This window comes from Pyrus communis, chromosome 12 (assembly GCF_963583255.1).
Source record: "Pyrus communis chromosome 12, drPyrComm1.1, whole genome shotgun sequence".
Lineage (NCBI taxonomy): Eukaryota > Viridiplantae > Streptophyta > Magnoliopsida > Rosales > Rosaceae > Pyrus > Pyrus communis.
The window spans coordinates 16,885,114-16,905,869 of record NC_084814.1 but is presented as its reverse complement, the minus strand read 5'-3'; the positions used below and the strand labels follow the sequence as shown (position 1 = coordinate 16,905,869).

Below are 20,756 nucleotides of genomic sequence, written 5' to 3'. Positions count from 1 at the left end.
TGCCATTGTTGGATTTTTGGATTGCCGAGCCGTCCCACTTTAACGACACCGACGTTATTCCAAACTTTATCACATGCCCAATCCGTCAGGTGTGAGATTTTACCACAAAAGGCCTTGATATTAGTTAGAGTAGGGTAATCTTATTTAAACCCATTGTGGATCCCCACCGATGTGGGATTCTTAACACTCACCCTCACGTGTAACCTCATTTAGTGGTTCACACATGGAGATTCACATCGGTAATTCAAACTCAAAGGTCGGCTCACATTGGGCCCACTTGTTTTCAATGGAACTCAGCGGTTTCAATGGAACTCAACGGTCATCTCTATATTAAGAATTCAAACTTGTTTCCTTATGGGTGACAAGCTCGTTGGCTTGCATGGACCCAAACCTTGGCTTTGATATCATGTTGGATTTTTGGATCTCCGAACCCGCCCCACTCTAACGACATTGATATTGTCCTCAAATTTACCACCTGGCCAATACGTCAAGTGTGGGATTTTACCACAAAAGACCTCGATATTAGTTAGAGTAGAGTAATTCCATTTAAAACCATTGTGGGACTTTATCCCCACCAATGTGGGATTCTTAACATAAACTGTTGGGAATGCTTAATTACTTTAAAGAGTAAGGAGGAGAGTGAAAGGGTGATGCCGTCCAACTAGAGCCAACAAAAAATTATGGGCTCCTACTGAAACACTTTCCATCCCTCAAAAGGCAACCTGCTTTCAATACTAGTTGTTACGTTACACTGCCATTGAAGGTTGAAGCTTCAATATTCCGAAAGGGTTACAATCTAAACTCTAAATCCTAATGTATTAGGTGTTGAGAATTTTTTTTTTTTTTTTTTTTTTTTTTTTGGTTTGAAGAAACAAATATATGCACTAAATGGGTGGGGAGTGAGCTAAGCCTTACAATGAGCTTTCCATAATAATGTGGTTCAATTTTGCCCTTGACAAGAATCGAACCTAAGATATCTCACTTACAAGTGAAGAGAAATACCATTAGACCGTAGTACTAAGCGACTTTTGGACCAAATGATGATATTGTGTTGTTTCTTTATATCGTGAGAAGAGTCCAACTATATTTTTTAGCAGACTTAGGTTTATTTTCTTAACCTTGCCGATTTTGGAAGATCATAGTGGATTAATTCATTAAGAAAATTGCATACGAATTGTGAAAAGTGAGTAGTTTATTTAATTCTCCACTCATTATAATAACACCTGACTCTTTACATGTAAGGGGTCATTCCTGATGACGCAGGGAAGCTTATAGATAAAGTGATGAATTAGAAATAGGAATCGTAGCTCAGGGACTCGAGCGGAACTAGAACAGAGCAAAGTATTTGCTGGAAGATTTTAATCAACATTTAAAGTCTAACTGGCAGGCCATTTTGTACAGTACTTATACAAGGCTTACAATATTAAGACTTCTAGTTTCTATGGGACTCTAACACTCTCCAACAGTAACTTGAAAATTTCTAAGCGACAACTTAATTAAGCCTTCTACCTTTAATGTGCATGAGCTGGCATTTAATGGCCTTTGTCTGCTCCATCAATTCTATGAGGATTTTCACCGCGTTGATGAAGGTTGAGGTTCTACTATAAAATTAATTGGTAATAAGGAGTAGTCCAATTACTTATAGAGCATGCAACGTCCCTTGTTTTTCCAATATGGAATTCATACTCTCAACGCGTACAAACATTGTAATTTCAACCGTTCATTCTCCTCATCATGTAAAGATCACATTTGGAAAAATTCATTTAATTTGGATACAGTTTACCCTTCCATATGTGTTGAACTAATCAATGGTCATGGTAACCATTAATATCCTCATGATTAACCGTGAACTTGTTTGATTTATATAAATGACTAAACAGTCTTTATTAGATTATTATAAAGAAAATGAATGGTTCAGATTAAAACATTTTATGGGAAAATGAATGATACCACATCGTCATGTAAGGAATAACGGAAAGAGTTAAGCAGTGTCCATCAAAACAGGTCATGGCACGAAATGGATACGCAATCCGGCCATGCCCGAAAGGGTTTATTGCCGACGCAGTTAGCAGAGACTTGATCAATGTGGCTTCATGTGTTTAAAACAGACTCAGCATTCAGTACACTCTGTAAACTAGCAATATGCCAGTATCTAATAACTATTGTTAAAACTAGATAAAAACAGTACTATGAAAACTGGTCACAAGTTTGAGCTAGGAACATGATATTTCACCAGCTCTGCCTAGGCGGGAGCACCACTTTTTAACTGGAAATAAAGAAGAAAGTAGTAAAGCCCCAGAAGGTTGCTACTAGTAATGTTGTTGCTGTCTTCTGAAAGTTCACTGCCACTCTCTGGGAGTAGAACTGTAGAAGCACTCTTCCGTCGTTGCTACCATAATCGTCGCAAAAGGCTTCGCAACCCAACTTTGTGGCCGATGAAAGTAGTTTCCCTTCTCCAAGTAATTAAGCACAGTTTCTTAAAAACTTTTTCATGTCTACTTCCCTACAGGGCACATTTATTTTTAGAACCAAAAATGCAAAAAAATGCTGTTTTGTTAGATGACCCACATGAAGAAATATGCAACATCCACTGCTTCTTAACAGCCAACAAATGTTAAAGTTCTTATCAGCCAACAAATGTTGAAGGTGTGTTGCCTACGTTCACATCTCTTGGCCTTAACAGAAAAGATATAGTTTTCCTATATAAAGGCTTATCAGTTCACAAATATGCATATAGAAAAGAGAAGAAAGTATGCAATCTCTTGTTTTCCATTGCTTTGTAATTTCAGTTTAATAATGAGAGAGACTACTGCTACTGCCCTAAGGACGTAGGCATGAACACTTGCCGAACCTTGTAAATATTTTGTCTTATTTACTTTATGTTCTACTGCACACATACCGTCGATTTCACAATAAATATCTTATTTTCAATTAATTTCAATTTTTCAAAAGGGAGTTAAAAGATTTTGAATAAAATTTTGGTAGAACAAGTCTCAAGTCCGACTCATAAATACAATGATGATATTGTACCTAATTGTGATTTTGCAGTTGCGCAACTTTGCCGTGTTCGTTGTAAAAATATCTATATAAACAGCAAATCACTTGTTAATAAGCAGAAAATGTTTTCACCTTTCTGCCTAACAGATCAAGAGTCCTTTTTGCATTTGTGTTTACAATTATATGCGGCTGGTTGTAGAAGAAATTAAAAATTTTAACGAATGCCACATTCAAAGCAGGGCATATATGTAATTGTAAGAAGATGAATGAGCTGCTCCCACTGATCTTCTAGGTTCAAGGTGAATCAAGGGCTGATACGCCGTTGACTTTCTAAAGGATTTGATGCCACCCATGCATAACTTGAAGAGCAAGTTATACACTAGCAAAAGCTCTCCAGCAACATATGAGGAGTAATTCAATTACTTATGAGCACGTGTAAGGTTCTTTCTTTCCTTTATGTGGGATTCCACTCTCAACACATCTCCTCACGTGTGGTGAATTTTCATACCTAACATGTGGACAACACAAATTGATGATATAGAATGCGTGTAGTCGTTAAGCTTCACACATGTAGCTGTTGCTAATTTTGTCAAATGTCCAATATGGCATGATACTTTAGAGAGTAGTGCTTGCTGGTTTATTAAACACATGACAATAAATTGAATACATTTCTGGTAAGGGAACATGATTTTCCGTATCTGTTTTTTTGCATGGCTGACCTTTTTTTATTGTTATACTGCCAGGGTTAGTTGTTGCTCTTTGTTGAGAGTGAATCTCACTTGGAGAAATGAGGGATCTTGCATGTATTTATAAGTAATTGGGCTACTCCCAATAGTGCCAATTGATTTTATAGTGGAACTTCAACTTTCTTTATGGTGTTAGAGAACGTTGTCCCAGATGTGAAGCCCAATGACCAAATGCGCTCCACGTCACCTAATTTGTGATGTCCACATATTAGACTTGAAAATTCACCACATGTAAGAATATGTGTTGAGAGTATGTCCCACATCGAGGAAAAAAAAGACCTTGCATGTGCTTATAAGTAATGAGCTACTCCCCTTATTGCCAATTGGTTTTATGATGAAATCTCAACATTCTTCATGATATCAGAGTATGTTGTCTCACATGTAAAGTCCAACGGCCACATGCGCTCCATGTCACTCAATTTGTATTGTCCACGTGTTAGGTTTGAAAATTCGCCCCGCATGAGAGATGTGTTGAGAGTTGAATCCCTACTCCCCATATTGACAATTAGGTATCTTTATATATATAGCCAACAACCCCTTTTGGAGTCACAAGCTTCACCAAAATTTTTTGGACAAAAATGCCCCCAAAACAAAAAATTACAAAAGCAATCCAAAATAATGCAGAGGTATTTTCGTCATTTTAACAGTATTTTTTTAATGATTAATTTTTTTGTACAATTTTTTTTTTTTAAATTAGTACCTCATAATAAGCTAGCAATAATGTGATTCATTCAGTTGTTCATTAAATATTATTTTCTCTATTTTTAAACATGTTCAAAACATCTTAAGAAGCGTGTAATGCCGGTTATAAAAAAGGTATTTCTCACGCACATAATAATGTGATTAAATTAGTTGTCAAATGATTGTGTTTTTTTCTTTTTTTGAACAAACGATATTATCTACACTAAAGGGGAGGAGGGTGGGCTTAACTTCACAATGAGATAGCAATAATGTGATTCAATCAGTTGTTTATTAAATATTATTTTCTATATTTTTAATGTAAATTCAATATAATGTAGATGGAAATTGAAAGACCGGTTTTATTATTTGATTTTCTTTTTGTCAATTCATGCATATAAATACATTTAAAACATGTAAGTCGTGCGTGAGCGTGCATGAAGGCTAGTATGGTAGAACTTCAATTTCATCCATGCTGCACCCAAAAGCTTAAGCTATTATGAAATGGGCAAACAACGCATGGCAGCACATGTATGCATTTTTTGTATGAATCCAAGGAGCTCACATTGGATTTCCAATGCTAGAAAGGTTTATTACACGAGATGTAAATTATTCTCCACTATGTTGGAAGAGATTTTTAATTCAAATTTTGTGAGCAACTAGCAAGGGTGTATGAATTGCTTACAAAATGAGTTTTCATAGCACACAATAAGTAGAAGAAAATTCATTTCTAAGCAATAGATAATGAAACAAACAATTCAATCAAAGATGTTGAATATCAATCTCTACGACAACAATCAACATAAATAATCAGTGTCGTTGTAGATCGTATTAAACGAAACGAAGAACGTTGTCTTACACAGTTACACGCATGGCAGCTCATTTCAAATCTCTTATATGTGTATCCTGCAAAACATCATGCAAATAATAAAAAAACAATCCTCATAGATGACAACAACAAAATAATCACAAGGAGACAGACTTGTACCATGAGGACAATGTCTCACATCGTTGAGGGATCAAACCATGCAAGAGCTTATAAGAGGTTGGGCTACTCCCCATATTGCCAATTGGTTTTATGGTGGAACCTCAATTTTCTTCATAGTATCAAAGCAAGTTGTCCCATGTGTGAAGCCCAACGGCCATATGTGCTCCATGTCACCCCGATTGTGTTGTCCACGTGTGGCGATATGAGGGGGCGTGTGAGAATAAGAGGAGAAGGTTCCACATTAGTGAGGAATCAAACTATGCAAGGGCTTATAAAACGTTGGGCTACTCCACCATATTGCTAATTGTTTGGGACGTGCTTTACTGAAGAGGAGCCGGGTACTAGTCCTCGATGAAGCCACTGCGTCAATGGACAATGCAACAGACTCTATGATGCAGAAAACTATAAGAACAGAATTTGCAGACTGCACTGTAATAACCGTGGCTCATGGGATACCGACTGTGATGGATTGCACTAAAGTGCTTGTTATTAGTGATGGTAAGCATTGCATTGTGTTACAAATCTCATATTCATGTTGTTTTAGTTGTTAATTACTTACAGAAATTTAAAATGACTGGGAGATTAGTAGAGTATGATGAGCCATTGAAGCTGATGAAGACCGAGAGCTCATTTTTTGGACAGCTAGTCAAGGAATACTGGTCTCGCGCTGCCAATACTGTCATCCACTCAGACGAATGATAAGGAAAGGCATTCGATGTGTAAAAAGCTCCGAAGAAAGTTTAGTAAGCAAGGTAAAATTGGGGTGTGATATTCTTGTTTTTGTATTAAAGCTCTGCCTGGTTTGCACCATTCGAATTTCTGCTTTGAATTTTTAATATATAGTTATACTACAAAAATATTCCGAAGTTTGAAATTCTGAGGAAGTATCCTGTTATGTATGTTTTTATGAATCAAGGAGCTGAGATTGGAAAAGTATCTGTTTGCAGCATTTATATAGTTTCTTGCGGTTTAAGAAACCAATTAGACAATGAAACCTAGGATTATATACGAACAACAAAACTTTATAACTCTAGTTCCTAATGTTCAAATATGGAAACTCAAAACGAATCATTGAAGGCTTCACTGCTTTAGCATTGAGGGTTTCGAAATTCGAATGCTAGTTATTTTGCTTGTTCAGAGACCACTCGACCACAAAAGCTTAAGCTGTTGAAAATTTGATAAACTACAAAGAATCAGAAGGCCTCATTTGATAGAAAGGATTAGCTTGGATAGGACTATTCACTATATTGAAGGCATTTTGAAGGAAGAAATGGATGACAACTTTCCTACTTTGTACAAGTTGAAAATCACTCATGAAGAAAAGTTGTCCCTTTAAATCCTATCACTTTTGTGGGGACTAGTAGGGATATCTTTTCTTCATGAGTAACCTTCAACTTGGAGAAAATACAGAAGTTCTCATCCATTTCCTCCTTCAAAATGCCTTCAATGTAGTGAATAGTCCTATCCAAATTAGCCCTCCTTTTCAAACGAGGCCTATAGGTGCTACCTCACCTTTCACCTTGCAAACCCAAAAAACCAAACGAATCAGGATTGTAGGTTTTGAACCGAGGACCTCCTCTAACGGAAAAATGTCTGCTATACCATATCGATCATACCATCATAGTATCAAAGCAAGTAGTCTTATGTGTAAATCCCAACAACCACATGTGCACCACGTCATCCGAATTGTATTGTTCATGTGTTAGTCTTGAAAATTCGCCACACATGAGAGGGGGTGTTGAGAGTATGAATATTATGTCGGTAATAAGTAATTGAGTTACTCCACATATTACCAATTGATTTTATGTTGGAATCTCAACTTTCTTCACACTACACCCCAAAAACTTAAGTTATGAAATGGGCAAACAATGCATAGCAGCCCATGTATGCATTTTTGCACGAATCTGAGGAGCTCATATTGGATCTTCCGAAGTCCAAGTAGTTTAGTAATTTCCCAAAGCTCATGTAATCGTTTGAAAAGTTTCAATTCAATGTGTGAACACTTGGAAGTAGACCTGACATTCGTGTCCTGTTTTTCATGTTCATGTCGTTTTCGTGTCATATCCGATATCTTAACAGGTCGTGTCGTGTAACATCTGTTAAAATAAGGAGAAAATTAAAATCCCCTACAATTTTTTTATATCTTTTAGACTAAACATTTGTGTCATTTTGAAATTTGATTAAAGTACTTTAACCAATAAATACCTCAGCATTTTTAGTTAATTTAAATTACATATCATTAGTTATTAACTCTATTATCTCTTTTTACATTTATATTCTTTCGATCAAAATAATTTGTTTTGTCCTACAAACATTAAATATTCTCTCTTTTTCCAAATGGTTGTTTTTATGGATTTTTTTTCCAAATCGTTGGTGAGCCACATTAATTTTTTCATATTTTTTTGTCAGACTATTTTTCTTTGCACTTTTTTTATAGTTGTTGGTAAACTATTATCAAGTGCAACATATTATGTGTATATTATCGTTGGATACGTTTGAATTTGTAAAGAACGTTGATTGGTATGTTTATTTACGATTTTGGTACATTTGATTTGGTATATATTGTTGATATTGGTACATTATTTTCAGTTTTGGTACGTTCAATTTTGTACACATTATTTATTGGTACGTTTATATTGTTGTCAGTCCTATTTTTCGTACGTTTGATTTCGTTGGATTTAAAAATATTTTAAATCGTTTTGAAAAAAAAAAAATATATATATATATATATATATATATATATATATATATTAAATCATAGATAACCATTGCTAACTTGTAGGAAGTATTGTGAAAATAAATTGTATTTAACTACTTTTTCTTAACAATAATCTCCAAAGAGGGAGAGAGTAATCAAAATGCTAAATTATAGGGAATTTTGGTGTGAGGTTTTAAGAACTATGGAGCAGTGGCAGGTTATTTAATTTTGGTACAAAAAAAATATTGATTCTAATACATGTGGCACCAAAATTATGAGAAGAAGAGTTTAATCAAATCTTTAAAAGGCATGAATGTTTAATTTTAAAGAATTCCGAATTGAGGCATCTATTTCAAAACGTCCTTAAAATAAACGGGTAAAATGATCCGAACCAAAATCGACCCGATAGTATTAACAGGTAATATGACCCGACTAGTTACCCATTAAGGAAAATATATTTTAAAACAATAAATAATCAAATGAAAAACATAATACTAAATAAGTATATACATATCATATTGTCACATCCAAAATTTTCTTTTAAGTATATTTTCGCTTAGCTAAATTGATCAAATGGTAAAATTGGAAAATATCGGAATAGAGAAGGAGTTTTTTTGTCCAAAAAAGTTCTAATAATATAAGTGAAATAGAATCCAACGATACAAATTTACTCTCATTTATCTTACAGTTATTATTTAAGTAAAGTCTTTAATAGTTTTTTAATTAATGTAGAAATGTAAAAAAAATATAGAGAAAATATATAAACGCTCGTAATGACAAGCTTTACAACTTTCATAAAGAGCTTTAGAAATTCGCCACTATAATCATATAAATCATAGATCAAAATTTAACCGTTGATTGTTATTTACATTTATGCTTCATTGTTCTCATCAAATTTTGTTTTTTTAGATTTTCTTTTTTGAAAACATGATATATTAGAGGATGCAGGAAAATGAACGGTTTGAATCGTTGATATTATATTCAAAGTTTTACAGTTAGTGAAAATACTGCTTGATGTTTATAAAGTTTCTACAAACTATATGACATCGACTCATATTTCAGTTAACCGTAAATATCGAAACGTAATATCAAATATATGAACCGTTCATCTTCTAAATCCACCAGATAATCATGTTTTCAAAAAAGAAAATTTTAAAAATGAAATTCAGTAAGAAGAATAAAGCGTAAATGACAATCGACAGTTAAATATAAATTTAAGGTTTATGGATTATAGTATTGGATTTCGAAGTTAACCCCTTCATGAAAGTTGTAAAGCTTGTCACTATGAGTGATTGTATTTTTTTTTTTTTTACATTTTTTACACTTCTACAATAATTATTATTAATTTTATTAATTTTTCCCTCAAATAAAAAAATATTATTCATGAGGGTTTGGAGGATTTTAAAAATCTAAACGATAATGTAAGTGTAACCATTATCTACTCATGGAGGAATAATGATGAATCACGAGTGTTTATATATTCTTTCACATTTTTCATACTTGTATGTATGTCTTCTTAGTTCTTGCCTATACAAATACTTTACTAGTTTGTTTTAGTTTTGGACAACAACATGTTAAGTAAAATTTATCCTAGTAATGAAAATAAGGAACTCTCGTAATAAAAATAAATAATGACTAAAACTTTTTTTTTTTTTAAACTTATATAGAATACTAATACAAAACTATATATTTAATATATAATATATTGTATATATTTGTAACATCCCACATCGCCCAGGAGAATGATCCTTAAATGTATATTCCCATCTCTACTTAGCACGAGGCCTTTTGGGAGCTTACTAGCTTCGGGTTCCGTAGGAACTCTAAAGTTAAGCGAGAAGGGGGCTAGAGCAATCCCATGATGGGTGACCCACTGGGAAGTTGCTCGTAAGTTCCCAAAAACAAAATCGTGAGGGAATGGTAAGCCCAAAGCGGACAATATCGTGCTACTGTGGTGGAGTGGGCCTGGGAACTGATCCGCCCCGGGCTGAGATGTGACAATATTAATATGGCTATTGTGTTTTATAATAAATCTTTTAGTAATTAAACTTTAAAATTATCAAAATAATTTTTCTCTTAACGGGTCGAAACGGGTTACCCACGTGTTACCCGCATGTATACCCGTTATTAACGGATTTTTAACGGGTCACTCGATAATGACCTGATTAGTTATAATGTTAACCTGAAACCCGTTATTTTTGTGTCGTGTCAGAAATTGCCGGGGCTACTTGGAACTCAAATAAAAAATCAACAATAAAAGAGGTTAAAAAGTCCAGAACCACAGAAGTGGGCTAGCATCCATGTCATTTGACATCGTTGTGCTCAATTAATAATATGTCCCATATGTTGGTTAGTGAGGGAATCCTGGTGACCCCCGACTGTGTTGCAGATTTCAATTTTTTAAATGTGCGGATTAGTTTGTTAAACTTTCTGTGTTCTGGGGTAGATATGCCATCAGATTCAAATGCTAGGCCACTAGCTTTGGTTAACTGGCTATCACATGTTTTCGTGCTCACTCAAGTGTGTGTTTACTTTTACCAAGTTGAAGTATATTATTTGGCTACGTAAATATTATATGTATATATATATGCAAATGTAAATGGTGAACATGTATACTACATATTCGAAGTGTACTCGACAGATGTGCGGACTTATGCTAACACTGTCCGTCTTAATCTGATACCATGTTAAGTTCATGGCTGTAACTTTTTTTTTTTTTTTTTTTTTGCTAGACTGGCTTATAAGAAAAGGGTGCCTATGTACTACATATTAGTCCAAAGGTAACCATGCTAATTTCTTGGCTTTGATTTTTGTGTTTTCTTCTTTCAAAATTGTTGATCTTAACTTCAAGTGTGAGGTTTGGAACCCAGTAACTTTACACCTAGCGGGAGTCATGGAATAGCATAGCTCAGTGGTTCAAAATTGTTGATCAAAATTGTTGATCAATTGAAGAAGAAAAGAAATGGGTTGAATAGGAATTCTTATTGACCTACTTAACTCAGTGGTTAGAGTCTTCCATACAACATCGGTTTGCGATCCAATAGTTGGGAAGTTATATATGAACGCAATACTCATAATTTCCCTCTAGACCTAGTTGGTTTGATTTGATGTGGAAGGAGAGGGACAAGCACAGGGCGTGTACACCTAAGTTTGTTTTTGTCCAGTGAATGATGGCGCCCATCCACCTTGACGTGCTCATATACTCATCACAAGGTGATATTCCCCAGCACATGGGTGTGCTTATTTATTTGTTGTTGCATTATAAGGAATCAAACTCCCTCATCCTAATCTTAACCTTCCCTTACCAACTGGGCAAACCCTAAGCCGAGTTTGATATCGGGGATTGGATTGGAGCGAATAAGACACTAGTTTTAAGGTATGTTAAATGAAGAAATTATAAAACTATGGCTAACTTGAATGCAAGAGATGAGTCACTCAACAAGTGAATTTATCCATTCCAATCCAATCCTCTCCAAAATGGAAAGATTATAAAGGAGAAGTTTCTTCATGTCTAAATCCCTTCTAAATGAAAAATCATTATCCTCTTTCCTTCAATATACCTTGAACTTGGGTTATCCGTTCCAATTCAATCTAGACACCAAACAAGCACTAATTGCAATGCCTGCCAGTGAATAATGTAGCCAGGAAACATGATGGGAAAACGCTAAAGAACATTATAATTTCATTTTCTTTCCAAAGGTTAAGCCACCATGTACTAACAAAGCGGAAAGGTCAAGTTTCCACTGTGGTCATACATAATTAATTGAAACGGACTAATGGAGCAAGGGGACACAGCTCAGTTTTGAACTCGGGTTTTATGCATGACAAGTTAAACTCTGAGACTACAAGAGCAAGCTAGACCAGGAAGCTGATTCGCTACTCAGCTTAATCTACTGTAAGTTTTCTTATGCATGTTTCTTGAGATATATAGAGCAGATCACAGCAATCTTATTTTGCTAAATGTTGATATTTTTCGTTTTCAATTGCTGTTAGTTCTTTCCAACTTGACAATATACAGCTTCATCTGCAGATTCTGCACCCAATTTTCAGAAAACGTTCTACAAATATGTGGGGGGATGGTTCAAATTTGTTTATCTGCATCGGCGCTACATATTTAAGTTTTAATTATACAGTTCATATTGGAGCTCTATATATGTCCTGTTTCGTCTCCAACTTACTAGATTTGGAATATTACCCCAGTCGTTGAATAACATGAATTGCTGCAATACTTTCTGTGTTTTTGAGTCCTTCATCTCATGCATTTTTAAACCATGAAATTCAGATGCAGATCCTTTTCAAGCACTTTTCTCTTGTAACAGTGTAGATTTTCAACCGCACTGAGACACAACAATGGGGGATGGTTTCTGGACCTTATTGATCTGCAGTTATGACTGTTCAACTGAAGTTGGAAATGAATGCAGCACCGGCTTTGTAGACAATCCGAATCCAGATTCATGTATCAACAATATTTTGGTCATTGCAGCTGATATTTTGCTTCTATTCATCTTGTTATGCATATTCGTATGCAAAATATCATCAAAGAAGGTTATACCACCATCTGAGTCTCAAACCTTCTCTCCAGTGTCAATAATCTCAGCGACCTTTAATGCTGGTTTGGCTTTGGCCTACTTGGGTTTTGGGATATGGACAATCTTCGAGAAAGTAAATGCAGGCCAGACTGTTTTACCTCTGCATGGATGGCTGGTATTATTTTTTCAAGGGTTCGCATGGTTGCTTCTGGCTTTCACCACAAGCATAAACAAGCCACAACCACAACATGTTGTGATAACAAAATCATGTTTAATACTTTCCTTCTTCATTGCCATTTTTCTTTGCGGTTCATCAATTTGGGAAGCTATTGTTGATGAGGAAGTGTCAGTTAAGATTGTTTTAAACATTTTTTGTTTTCCTGGATCAATTCTTTTGCTATTTAGTGCATTTCAGGGAAACAATTTTTCCGAAGGTGGTTCAGAAATCCAGAATGATGCCTTTTACATGCCTCTGCAAGGTGCAGATATAATAGGTGAAATCAGTTCAGATGACAATGTAACACCTTTTGCAAAAGCAGGGTTATGGAGCTCAATATCATTTTGGTGGTTGAATCCTTTAATGACGAAAGGTAAGCAAAAAATTCTCGAGTATGAAGATATTCCACAGCTGCGTCAAGATGATCAAGCAAGAACGTGGTACTACATATTTATGGAGCAATTGAACAAACAGAAGGAAAGAGACTCATCTGTTAAACCTTCTTTCTTGTCCATAATTTTTCATTGCCAGAGGAAAGCTATTCTGACTTCGGGATTATTTGCACTGATCAAGACTCTCACCACATCAAGCAGTCCACTCTTTCTCATGGCTTTCATTAAGATTATTGAAGGCAATGCAGCTTTTAAATATGAAGGTTATGCCCTGACTTTTGGCCTCTTTGTTGTGAAAATCTTGGAGTCACTGTCGGAGAGGCAATGGTATTTTAAAACTAGACTGATCGGGCTTCAAGTGAGATCGTTGGTGTCAGCAGCAATATATCACAAGCAACTTCGACTATCAAATGCTGCCAAGATGACTTATTCTCCTGGTGAGATAGTGAGTTATGTAACAGTGGATGCTTACAGAATTGGTGAGTTTCCATACTGGTTTCATCAGATATGGACCACAAGCCTTCAGCTGTGCCTTTCATTACTTATCGTTTACTTCTCCGTGGGGCTGGCAATTGCTGCAGCTCTAGCTGTACTCATATTGAGTGCACTGGCAAGCTCACCATTGGCGAAGTTGCAGCACAAGTATCAAACGAAGCTCATGGTAGCACAAAACAGGAGGTTGAAGGCCATAACAGAAGCACTTTCAAATATGAAAGTACTGAAATTGTATTCCTGGGAGACAAATTTTAAGACTCTGATAGAAGGTTTACGAACCGAAGAGTTAAAATTGGTATATCAAGTGTTGTCACAAAAGGGATATAATATGGCTCTATTCTGGGCATCTCCTCTTTTCGTATCGGCAGCTACTTTTTGGACATGCTACTTCCTTGGATTCACACTCTCTCCTAGTAATGTTTTCACGTTTTTAGCAACTTTACGCCTTGTTCAGGAGCCTATTAGGTTGACTGCGGATGTTTTTGTAGCATTTATTGAAGCAAAGGTTTCATTTTCTCGGATTGAGAAGTTTCTCGATGCACAAGAGTTGGAGAATAGGCATACAAGGAAAGAGAGCTGTGCCACAGATGTTGAGCAGTCCATTTTATGTAGAAGTTCTGAAATTTCATGGGACACTAACCCTTCAAAGGCTACATTAAGGAGCATAAATTTGGTGGTGAAACCAGGAGAGAAGGTAGCAATTTGTGGAGAGGTTGGCTACGGTAAATCCACCCTTTTAGCTGCGATTCTCGGAGAAGTTCCATGCATAAATGGCATTGTACGTAATTTCTCTTCTAAACAATTTCAGAAATTATTCTAGGCGGGAAAGTCTTACCAATAAAGCTTCTCTCTGCCTTGCTTTACAGGTTCAAGTATATGGGAAGATAGCGTATGCTGCTCAGTCTGCGTGGATCCAAACTGGAACTATGGAAGAAAATATTTTGTTTGGTTCTGCCATGGATAATGTTAGATACCAAGAAACACTTAGCAAGTGTTCCTTGGTGAAGGACCTTGAGATGCTTCCATTCCGTGATCTCACTCAGATTGGAGAAAGAGGTGTCAATCTGAGTGGTGGCCAGAAGCAGCGCATTCAACTTGCGCGTGCACTGTATCAAAATGCTGATGTCTATATCTTGGATGACCCTTTCAGCGCAGTTGATGCCCATACGGCGACAAACCTATTCAATGTAAGTAATAACTTACCCCTCAAGGTAATGACATTGTCTATTTTTTTTCGAAAGCTAATATGAAAGACGGTTTTACTTGTGACACATCAAGTAGACTTACTTCCAGCTTTTAATTCTATTTTGGTAAGTAAGCATTTCAGAAGGTTTACCGATATCAGTTTTCGTACTCTATCCAATGATCTGCAAGTTTTCTTAGTAGTATATTCTTTTCATCATAGTTGATGTCTTCGGGGAAAATCTTGAGAGCAGCACCATACAAAGAGTTGCTGTCTTCTTGTGAAGAGTTCCAAGATCTTGTCCGTGCACACCATGACACTGCCGGTTGCGAGAGGCAAGTGGAGAATGCTTCTAATAGACAATATAAATCATCACAGGTGGAGATTGATGAAGTTAAAACTGAAGTACAGCATAAGGAATCTTTAGGAGATCAATTAATTAAGAAGGAAGAGATAGAGACCGGGGACACTGGTTTCAAGCCATACATTCAGTACTTGAAACAACGCAAGGGATGTTTGTATTTCTCCTCATCAATCTTTTTTCATTTAATTTTCATAGTTGGGCAATTAATTCAATCCTATTGGTTGGCTTCCAAGCTACAGGATTATAGCGTATCAAGAGTCAAACTGTTTGTTGTGTATACAATGATCATGTTCATCATGTCATTTGGTGTGCTTCTTAGATTCTTCTGTTTAGTTGAATTAGGATGTGGAGCATCAAAATCCATTTTCGAAACACTACTCAACTCTCTTTTCCGAGCACCAATGCTGTTCTATGACTCAACACCAGTGGGAAGGATACTTAGTCGGGTAAAACTTGAGTTCTTTGAAAGAAGAAAGCTTGAAATGTTCTAATGCAGAATACTGAATGAAACTTACATTTCTACTGTCTATTTGGTGCAGGTCTCTAATGATATGAACATCGTCAACCTTGAAGTAGCTTTCAAGTTGGGAATTTCTGTTGGTTCAACTTTGATGACATACAGCATATATATAGTTTTGGTTTTGATTACTTGGCAAATCGTGTTTCTGATAATACCGATGATTTATGTCACTCTACTACTTCAGGTATACCCTTGAGATTGAACCCTTGATATTGAATCACTTGAATGATTTCCTCAAACTTTTGCCTTTTCTGAACAACAAATCTTCTACTTGATTTTCTTTTCTGCAAACAGAAATACTACTTTGCTTCTGCAACAGAATTAATGCGAATGAATGGCACGACTAAGTCTGCGCTTGCAAGCCACCTTGCCGAATCTATTGCTGGAGCCTTGACAATCAGAGCTTTTGGAGAGGAGGATCGGTTCTTCTCGAAAAACTTGGAATTTATTGATGCAAATGCAAGCGCAGACTTCAATAGGTTTTCAGCGAATGAGTGGTTGATTGAACGTCTTGAATTGCTGTGTGTAATTATTCTTTCAGTCTCAGCACTTGCAATCACTTTGATCCAATTTGACGCATCTTCCTCTGGTTTGTAAACAGTCCGGTTTATCACCTTTGGTGAATCTAATGGATTTTATTTGGCCATACATATGATATATTGTCTAATGTTTCGTTTCAACATTTTACAGGTTTAATTGGGATGGCACTCTCGTTTGGTCTGTCCTTAAATGTATATGTTGTAGTTTCAGTTCAATTCCAAAGCATGCTAGAGAATTCAATGATATCTGTAGAAAGGGTAGAGCAATACATGCATATTCCCAGTGAAGCTCCAGAAGTAATCGAAGAAAACCGACCTGTGCACAGTTGGCCAACTGTTGGTAAAGTGGAAATACATGATTTAAAGGTTAGTGTGCAAAGATATACTGAAGAGTGTAACCCTAAGAACAATGGTACTTAAATATGACAGAATATGATTGCAGGTACGCTATAGGCCAAATGCTCCATTAGTTCTTCGTGGGATAAACTGTATAATTGAAGGAGGATACAAAATTGGGATTGTTGGCCGGACTGGAAGTGGGAAGACTACTCTTATCAGCGTTTTGTTTCGTCTGGTAGAGCCTACAGAGGGAAGGGTCATTGTCGATGACCATGACATTTGCAAAGTCGGGCTTCATGATTTAAGATCGCGTTTTGGGATCATACCACAAGATCCAACACTGTTCAGTGGATCTGTGAGATACAATCTTGACCCCTTATCAAAACATACTGATAATGAAATATCGGAGGTAAAGATTTTCTTTATAATAAATACTTGCTGATAATATTTATTCGGAACAAGGCTACAAGTACACATATTCATACTTCTTACTGTAACTCCATTTTACTGACTTAAACTTATCTTCCAATCAATGTGTGAAAGGTTTTGGAGAAATGTCAGTTACGAGAGGCCATCCAAGAAAAAGAGGAGGGCCTGGATTCATTAGGTAAGAAAACTGCATGTCTTGTTGAAGTTATTTATCGGTATCAACAAAACAACTCACGACCTGGATTGTAGTTGTACAAGATGGAACAAACTGGAGCATGGGACAGCGTCAGCTATTCTGTTTGGGACGTGCTTTGTTGAAGAGGAGCCAAATACTAGTCCTCGATGAAGCCACTGCATCGATGGACAATGCAACAGACTCTATCTTACAGAAAACTATAAGAACAGGATTTGCGGATTGCACTGTAATAACAGTGGCTCACAGGATACCGACTGTGATGGACTGCACTAAAGTGCTTGCTATTAGTGATGGTAAGCATTGCATTAAGTTACAAAACTCTTATTCATGTTGATTTAGTTGTTAATTAGCAAACTTTACATTCACAGGGAGATTAGTAGAGTATGATGAGCCAATGAAGCTGATGAAGAATGAGGGCTCATTATTTGGGCAGCTAGTCAAGGAATATTGGTCTCACACTGCCAATGCCGCCATACACTCAGATGACTGATAAGGATAGGCATTCTTTGCGTAAAAGGTTCCGGAGAAAGTATTGCCTGGTTGCACCATTGGAATTCGACTTTAAATTCTTAATATTTCATTGAGCTATAATTTTGTAATACATCATAGCGTTTAAAATAAAATTAAAATAAAAACATTCCGTTTTCTTATAACTCCAAAGGAAGCATCCTTTTATGTATTTTTGTATGATCAAGGAGCTGAGATTGCAGAAGTATCTGCTTGCAGCATTTAAAGAAAATGTCCAAGAGCCTTTCTTTTATTTTATTTTCATGAAAATTTTTGTTTTCAAGCCTAATGTCACTCTTACCAGTGACAGAATAAAACCTAGGTTTATGAGCAACAAAAACTTTATAACTCAAAGTTCAAATCATTAAACTCAAAACGAAGTATTCAAAGCTTTACTCTTTTAACATTGAGGGTTTCGAATGCTAGATATTTTCCTCGTTCGAAATGCTTACATTGTTGAGAAATTGGCCGACAATGCATAATTAGAGAAATGCAGACACAAGGGATCATTTAGGGGTGCTACTCCACTCGGCACCTTGCAAACCCGAAAAAAATTGGGGATTGCAGGTTTTGAACCGAGGACCTCCTTTGACGGAAAATGTCTACTATACCATATCGATCAGACCATTGCTGCACCCCAAAAGCTTTAGCTGTTATGAAATGGGCAAACAATGCACATATAGCAGCCCATGTATGCATTTTTGTATGAATGTAAGGCGCTCACATTGGATTTTCCATAGTTCAAGTGGTTAGTGATATTCAAAGTTCTAACATCAGCAAATTTTCTTTTTCAAGACAAAAATCTTTTCTTTTGAGAAAAGAGAAAAAAAGTCATCTTTCAATCAATGATATACCCCATATTGGTGAGTGGGGATTCTATTGTGTTGTTGATTTCAGCTTTCTGAAAAAGCAGATTAGAATATTTCAACTTTATGAAAAAGCAGGTTAAAATGCTGGATTTTATCAAGCCACTAGCTTTGTCTTGGTCTCTGTCATATTATTACTTTGTCTTCGTGTGTATCACATTTGTCATTGCTCAAATGTCTGTTTACATCAGGGCAGAGCTTTCCTAACTGAAGAACCGGCCAAACTGGCCCGATCAGTTTTGGTTTTAGCTTCCAATTTATCAATTACGATTCAAAAATCGAACTGAACCGAACCAGAAACAAACCGACCATGATTGGTTGAACTTCTGTGTCGTTAGGCGTTTGTGTTTGAATCTTCTCCACCCAGAGGGGCGGTCTGGTTTCTGGTTCCAGCCAGTCGGTTCAATTAACCGAACTGAGCCCCACCTCTAGTTTACATTTACCAATTTTAAGTATATTTTTGGCTGTGTACTAATGTATAGATGGTGCCCACGTCTTATATACTTCGAAACATATTGAAGCAGCACTGCACTTGGTCTGATACCATGTTAAGTTCAATTATTGATACTATGTGGAATGAGGGAGACATGCACGCGGTTGTACCTAAGTTTCTCTCTCTGGTGAACGAGTCCACCTACGCACTATATGAGCCCATAAACACATCACAAGTCGATATCCCTTCACTACATGGGCGTGCTTTACTTTTTCTTTCATCCGTTACTTTGGAAGGAATTGAACCCTTCCATCCTAATCTTAACACATTTCTTGAGGCTTTTGGATACTGTGAAAGTCAAAAGCCAAAGCCAAAACCCTGAAGAATTTTGTAATTTTTATTTCAAGGTTAAACGAAATGTCACGTTTCCACTGGGACAAAAGCCCCGGGATGTGTATGAATTTGGTACGAAATTCATGATTGGAAGAGGAAGAACTTTTCCTGTTTAGTCACTGTCTTGGAAGATATTGCGCTTGCCTTTGATAACATTAGTAGTAAACTAGTATTTCAAAGACGGGCCTTATGTTCAACGAGGAGGAGAGATTCAAACTCAGGTTTTATGCATGACAAGCCAGAGACTTCAAGAGCAAGTCAGACCAGTAGGTTTATTTTTTCTACCGAGCTTAATCTACTGTAAGTTATTTTATGCATGTTTCTTGAGTAACATAGAACACACTTGTTTTACGAGGCCTTTCGATAACCATTTTGCTTTATTTTTCAAATGAAACTGAAAGTAGTTACTAAACAAGATTTCAGTTTTTTTGTTTTCAAAAAAGTGAAAATAAAAATTTAAAAACTAAAAATGAAATGGCTATCAAACGGCCCCTAATATGGCTGATTTTGTAGCTTCATCTGCCCCCAAATTTCACAAAGTTTTTAGGATGAAGGTCCGAATTGTTTGTCTAAATATTTGTACTCTGTATGCTTTACGTTTTGCCTTCAACTTAGTGATTCAAAGGCCTGAGGGATGTGTAAGAAACATACTGAATTTGATGGAATCACTTTTTCACACGTTAGGGGTCATTAAGCAAAAGCATGATATAGAGTGAACTTGAACTAGATTTAGTATATTATCTCAGTAGTATGAACAACATGAATTGCGATAATTCGTGTTTTTGAGTCTATATCTGATTCAAGAGCAAGTTAGAGGAGGAGACTGGTTTGCTACTGAGCCTATCTAATGTAAGTGTTTTTATGCATGTAATCTTGACTGATATAAAACACTGCAATCTTATTTGCCAAATGTTTGATATGTTTCGTTTTCAAATCCTGTTAGTTCTTTTCAACTTGATGATATACAGCTTCATCTGCAATATTCTGCACCCAGTTTTCATGAAGCTGTATATCATCAAGTTGAAAAGAACTAACAGGATTTGAAAATTGGGTGCAGGATTTGTGCGCTGTGTGTCCTGTTTTGTGTTGAACAACATGAATTGCTGCAATACTTTCGTGTTTCAGAGTCCTTCACCTTATGCCCTTCAATGCACATGAATTTTGAATGCACATCATCTTTTTCTTTTTAACACTCCTCCCTTGTAATATTGTAGGACTGCAGAGTTTAAGCTCACTGAGACGCAATA

The 20,756-nt window shown here is 36.1% G+C and overlaps 1 protein-coding gene across 1 annotated transcript; it reads left to right on the top strand.

Annotated features, from left to right (window-relative positions):
- The first annotated feature begins 12,457 nt into the window (after nucleotides 1–12,457).
- On the top strand, nucleotides 12,458–17,800 carry LOC137711668 (ABC transporter C family member 10-like). Its single transcript, XM_068450929.1, has 11 exons — nucleotides 12,458–14,518; nucleotides 14,607–14,951; nucleotides 14,994–15,050; nucleotides 15,146–15,733; nucleotides 15,827–15,991; nucleotides 16,102–16,396; nucleotides 16,498–16,712; nucleotides 16,789–17,094; nucleotides 17,229–17,292; nucleotides 17,364–17,603; nucleotides 17,679–17,800. Exons 1-11 carry the CDS (start codon nucleotides 12,458–12,460, stop codon nucleotides 17,798–17,800), a joined length of 4,458 nt encoding a protein of 1,485 aa, XP_068307030.1.
- The last annotated feature ends 2,956 nt before the right edge of the window (nucleotides 17,801–20,756 follow it).

Coding starts and splice junctions, on each gene's coding strand:
- LOC137711668 (XM_068450929.1), top strand. CDS start 12,458: ATGGGGGATGGTTTCTGGACCTTATTGATCTGCAGTTATGACTGTTCA. Junction 14,952..14,993: donor GTAATAACTTACCCCTCAAG/GTAATGACATTG, acceptor CTAATATGAAAG/ACGGTTTTACTTGTGACACA. Junction 15,734..15,826: donor TGGGAAGGATACTTAGTCGG/GTAAAACTTGAG, acceptor TATTTGGTGCAG/GTCTCTAATGATATGAACAT.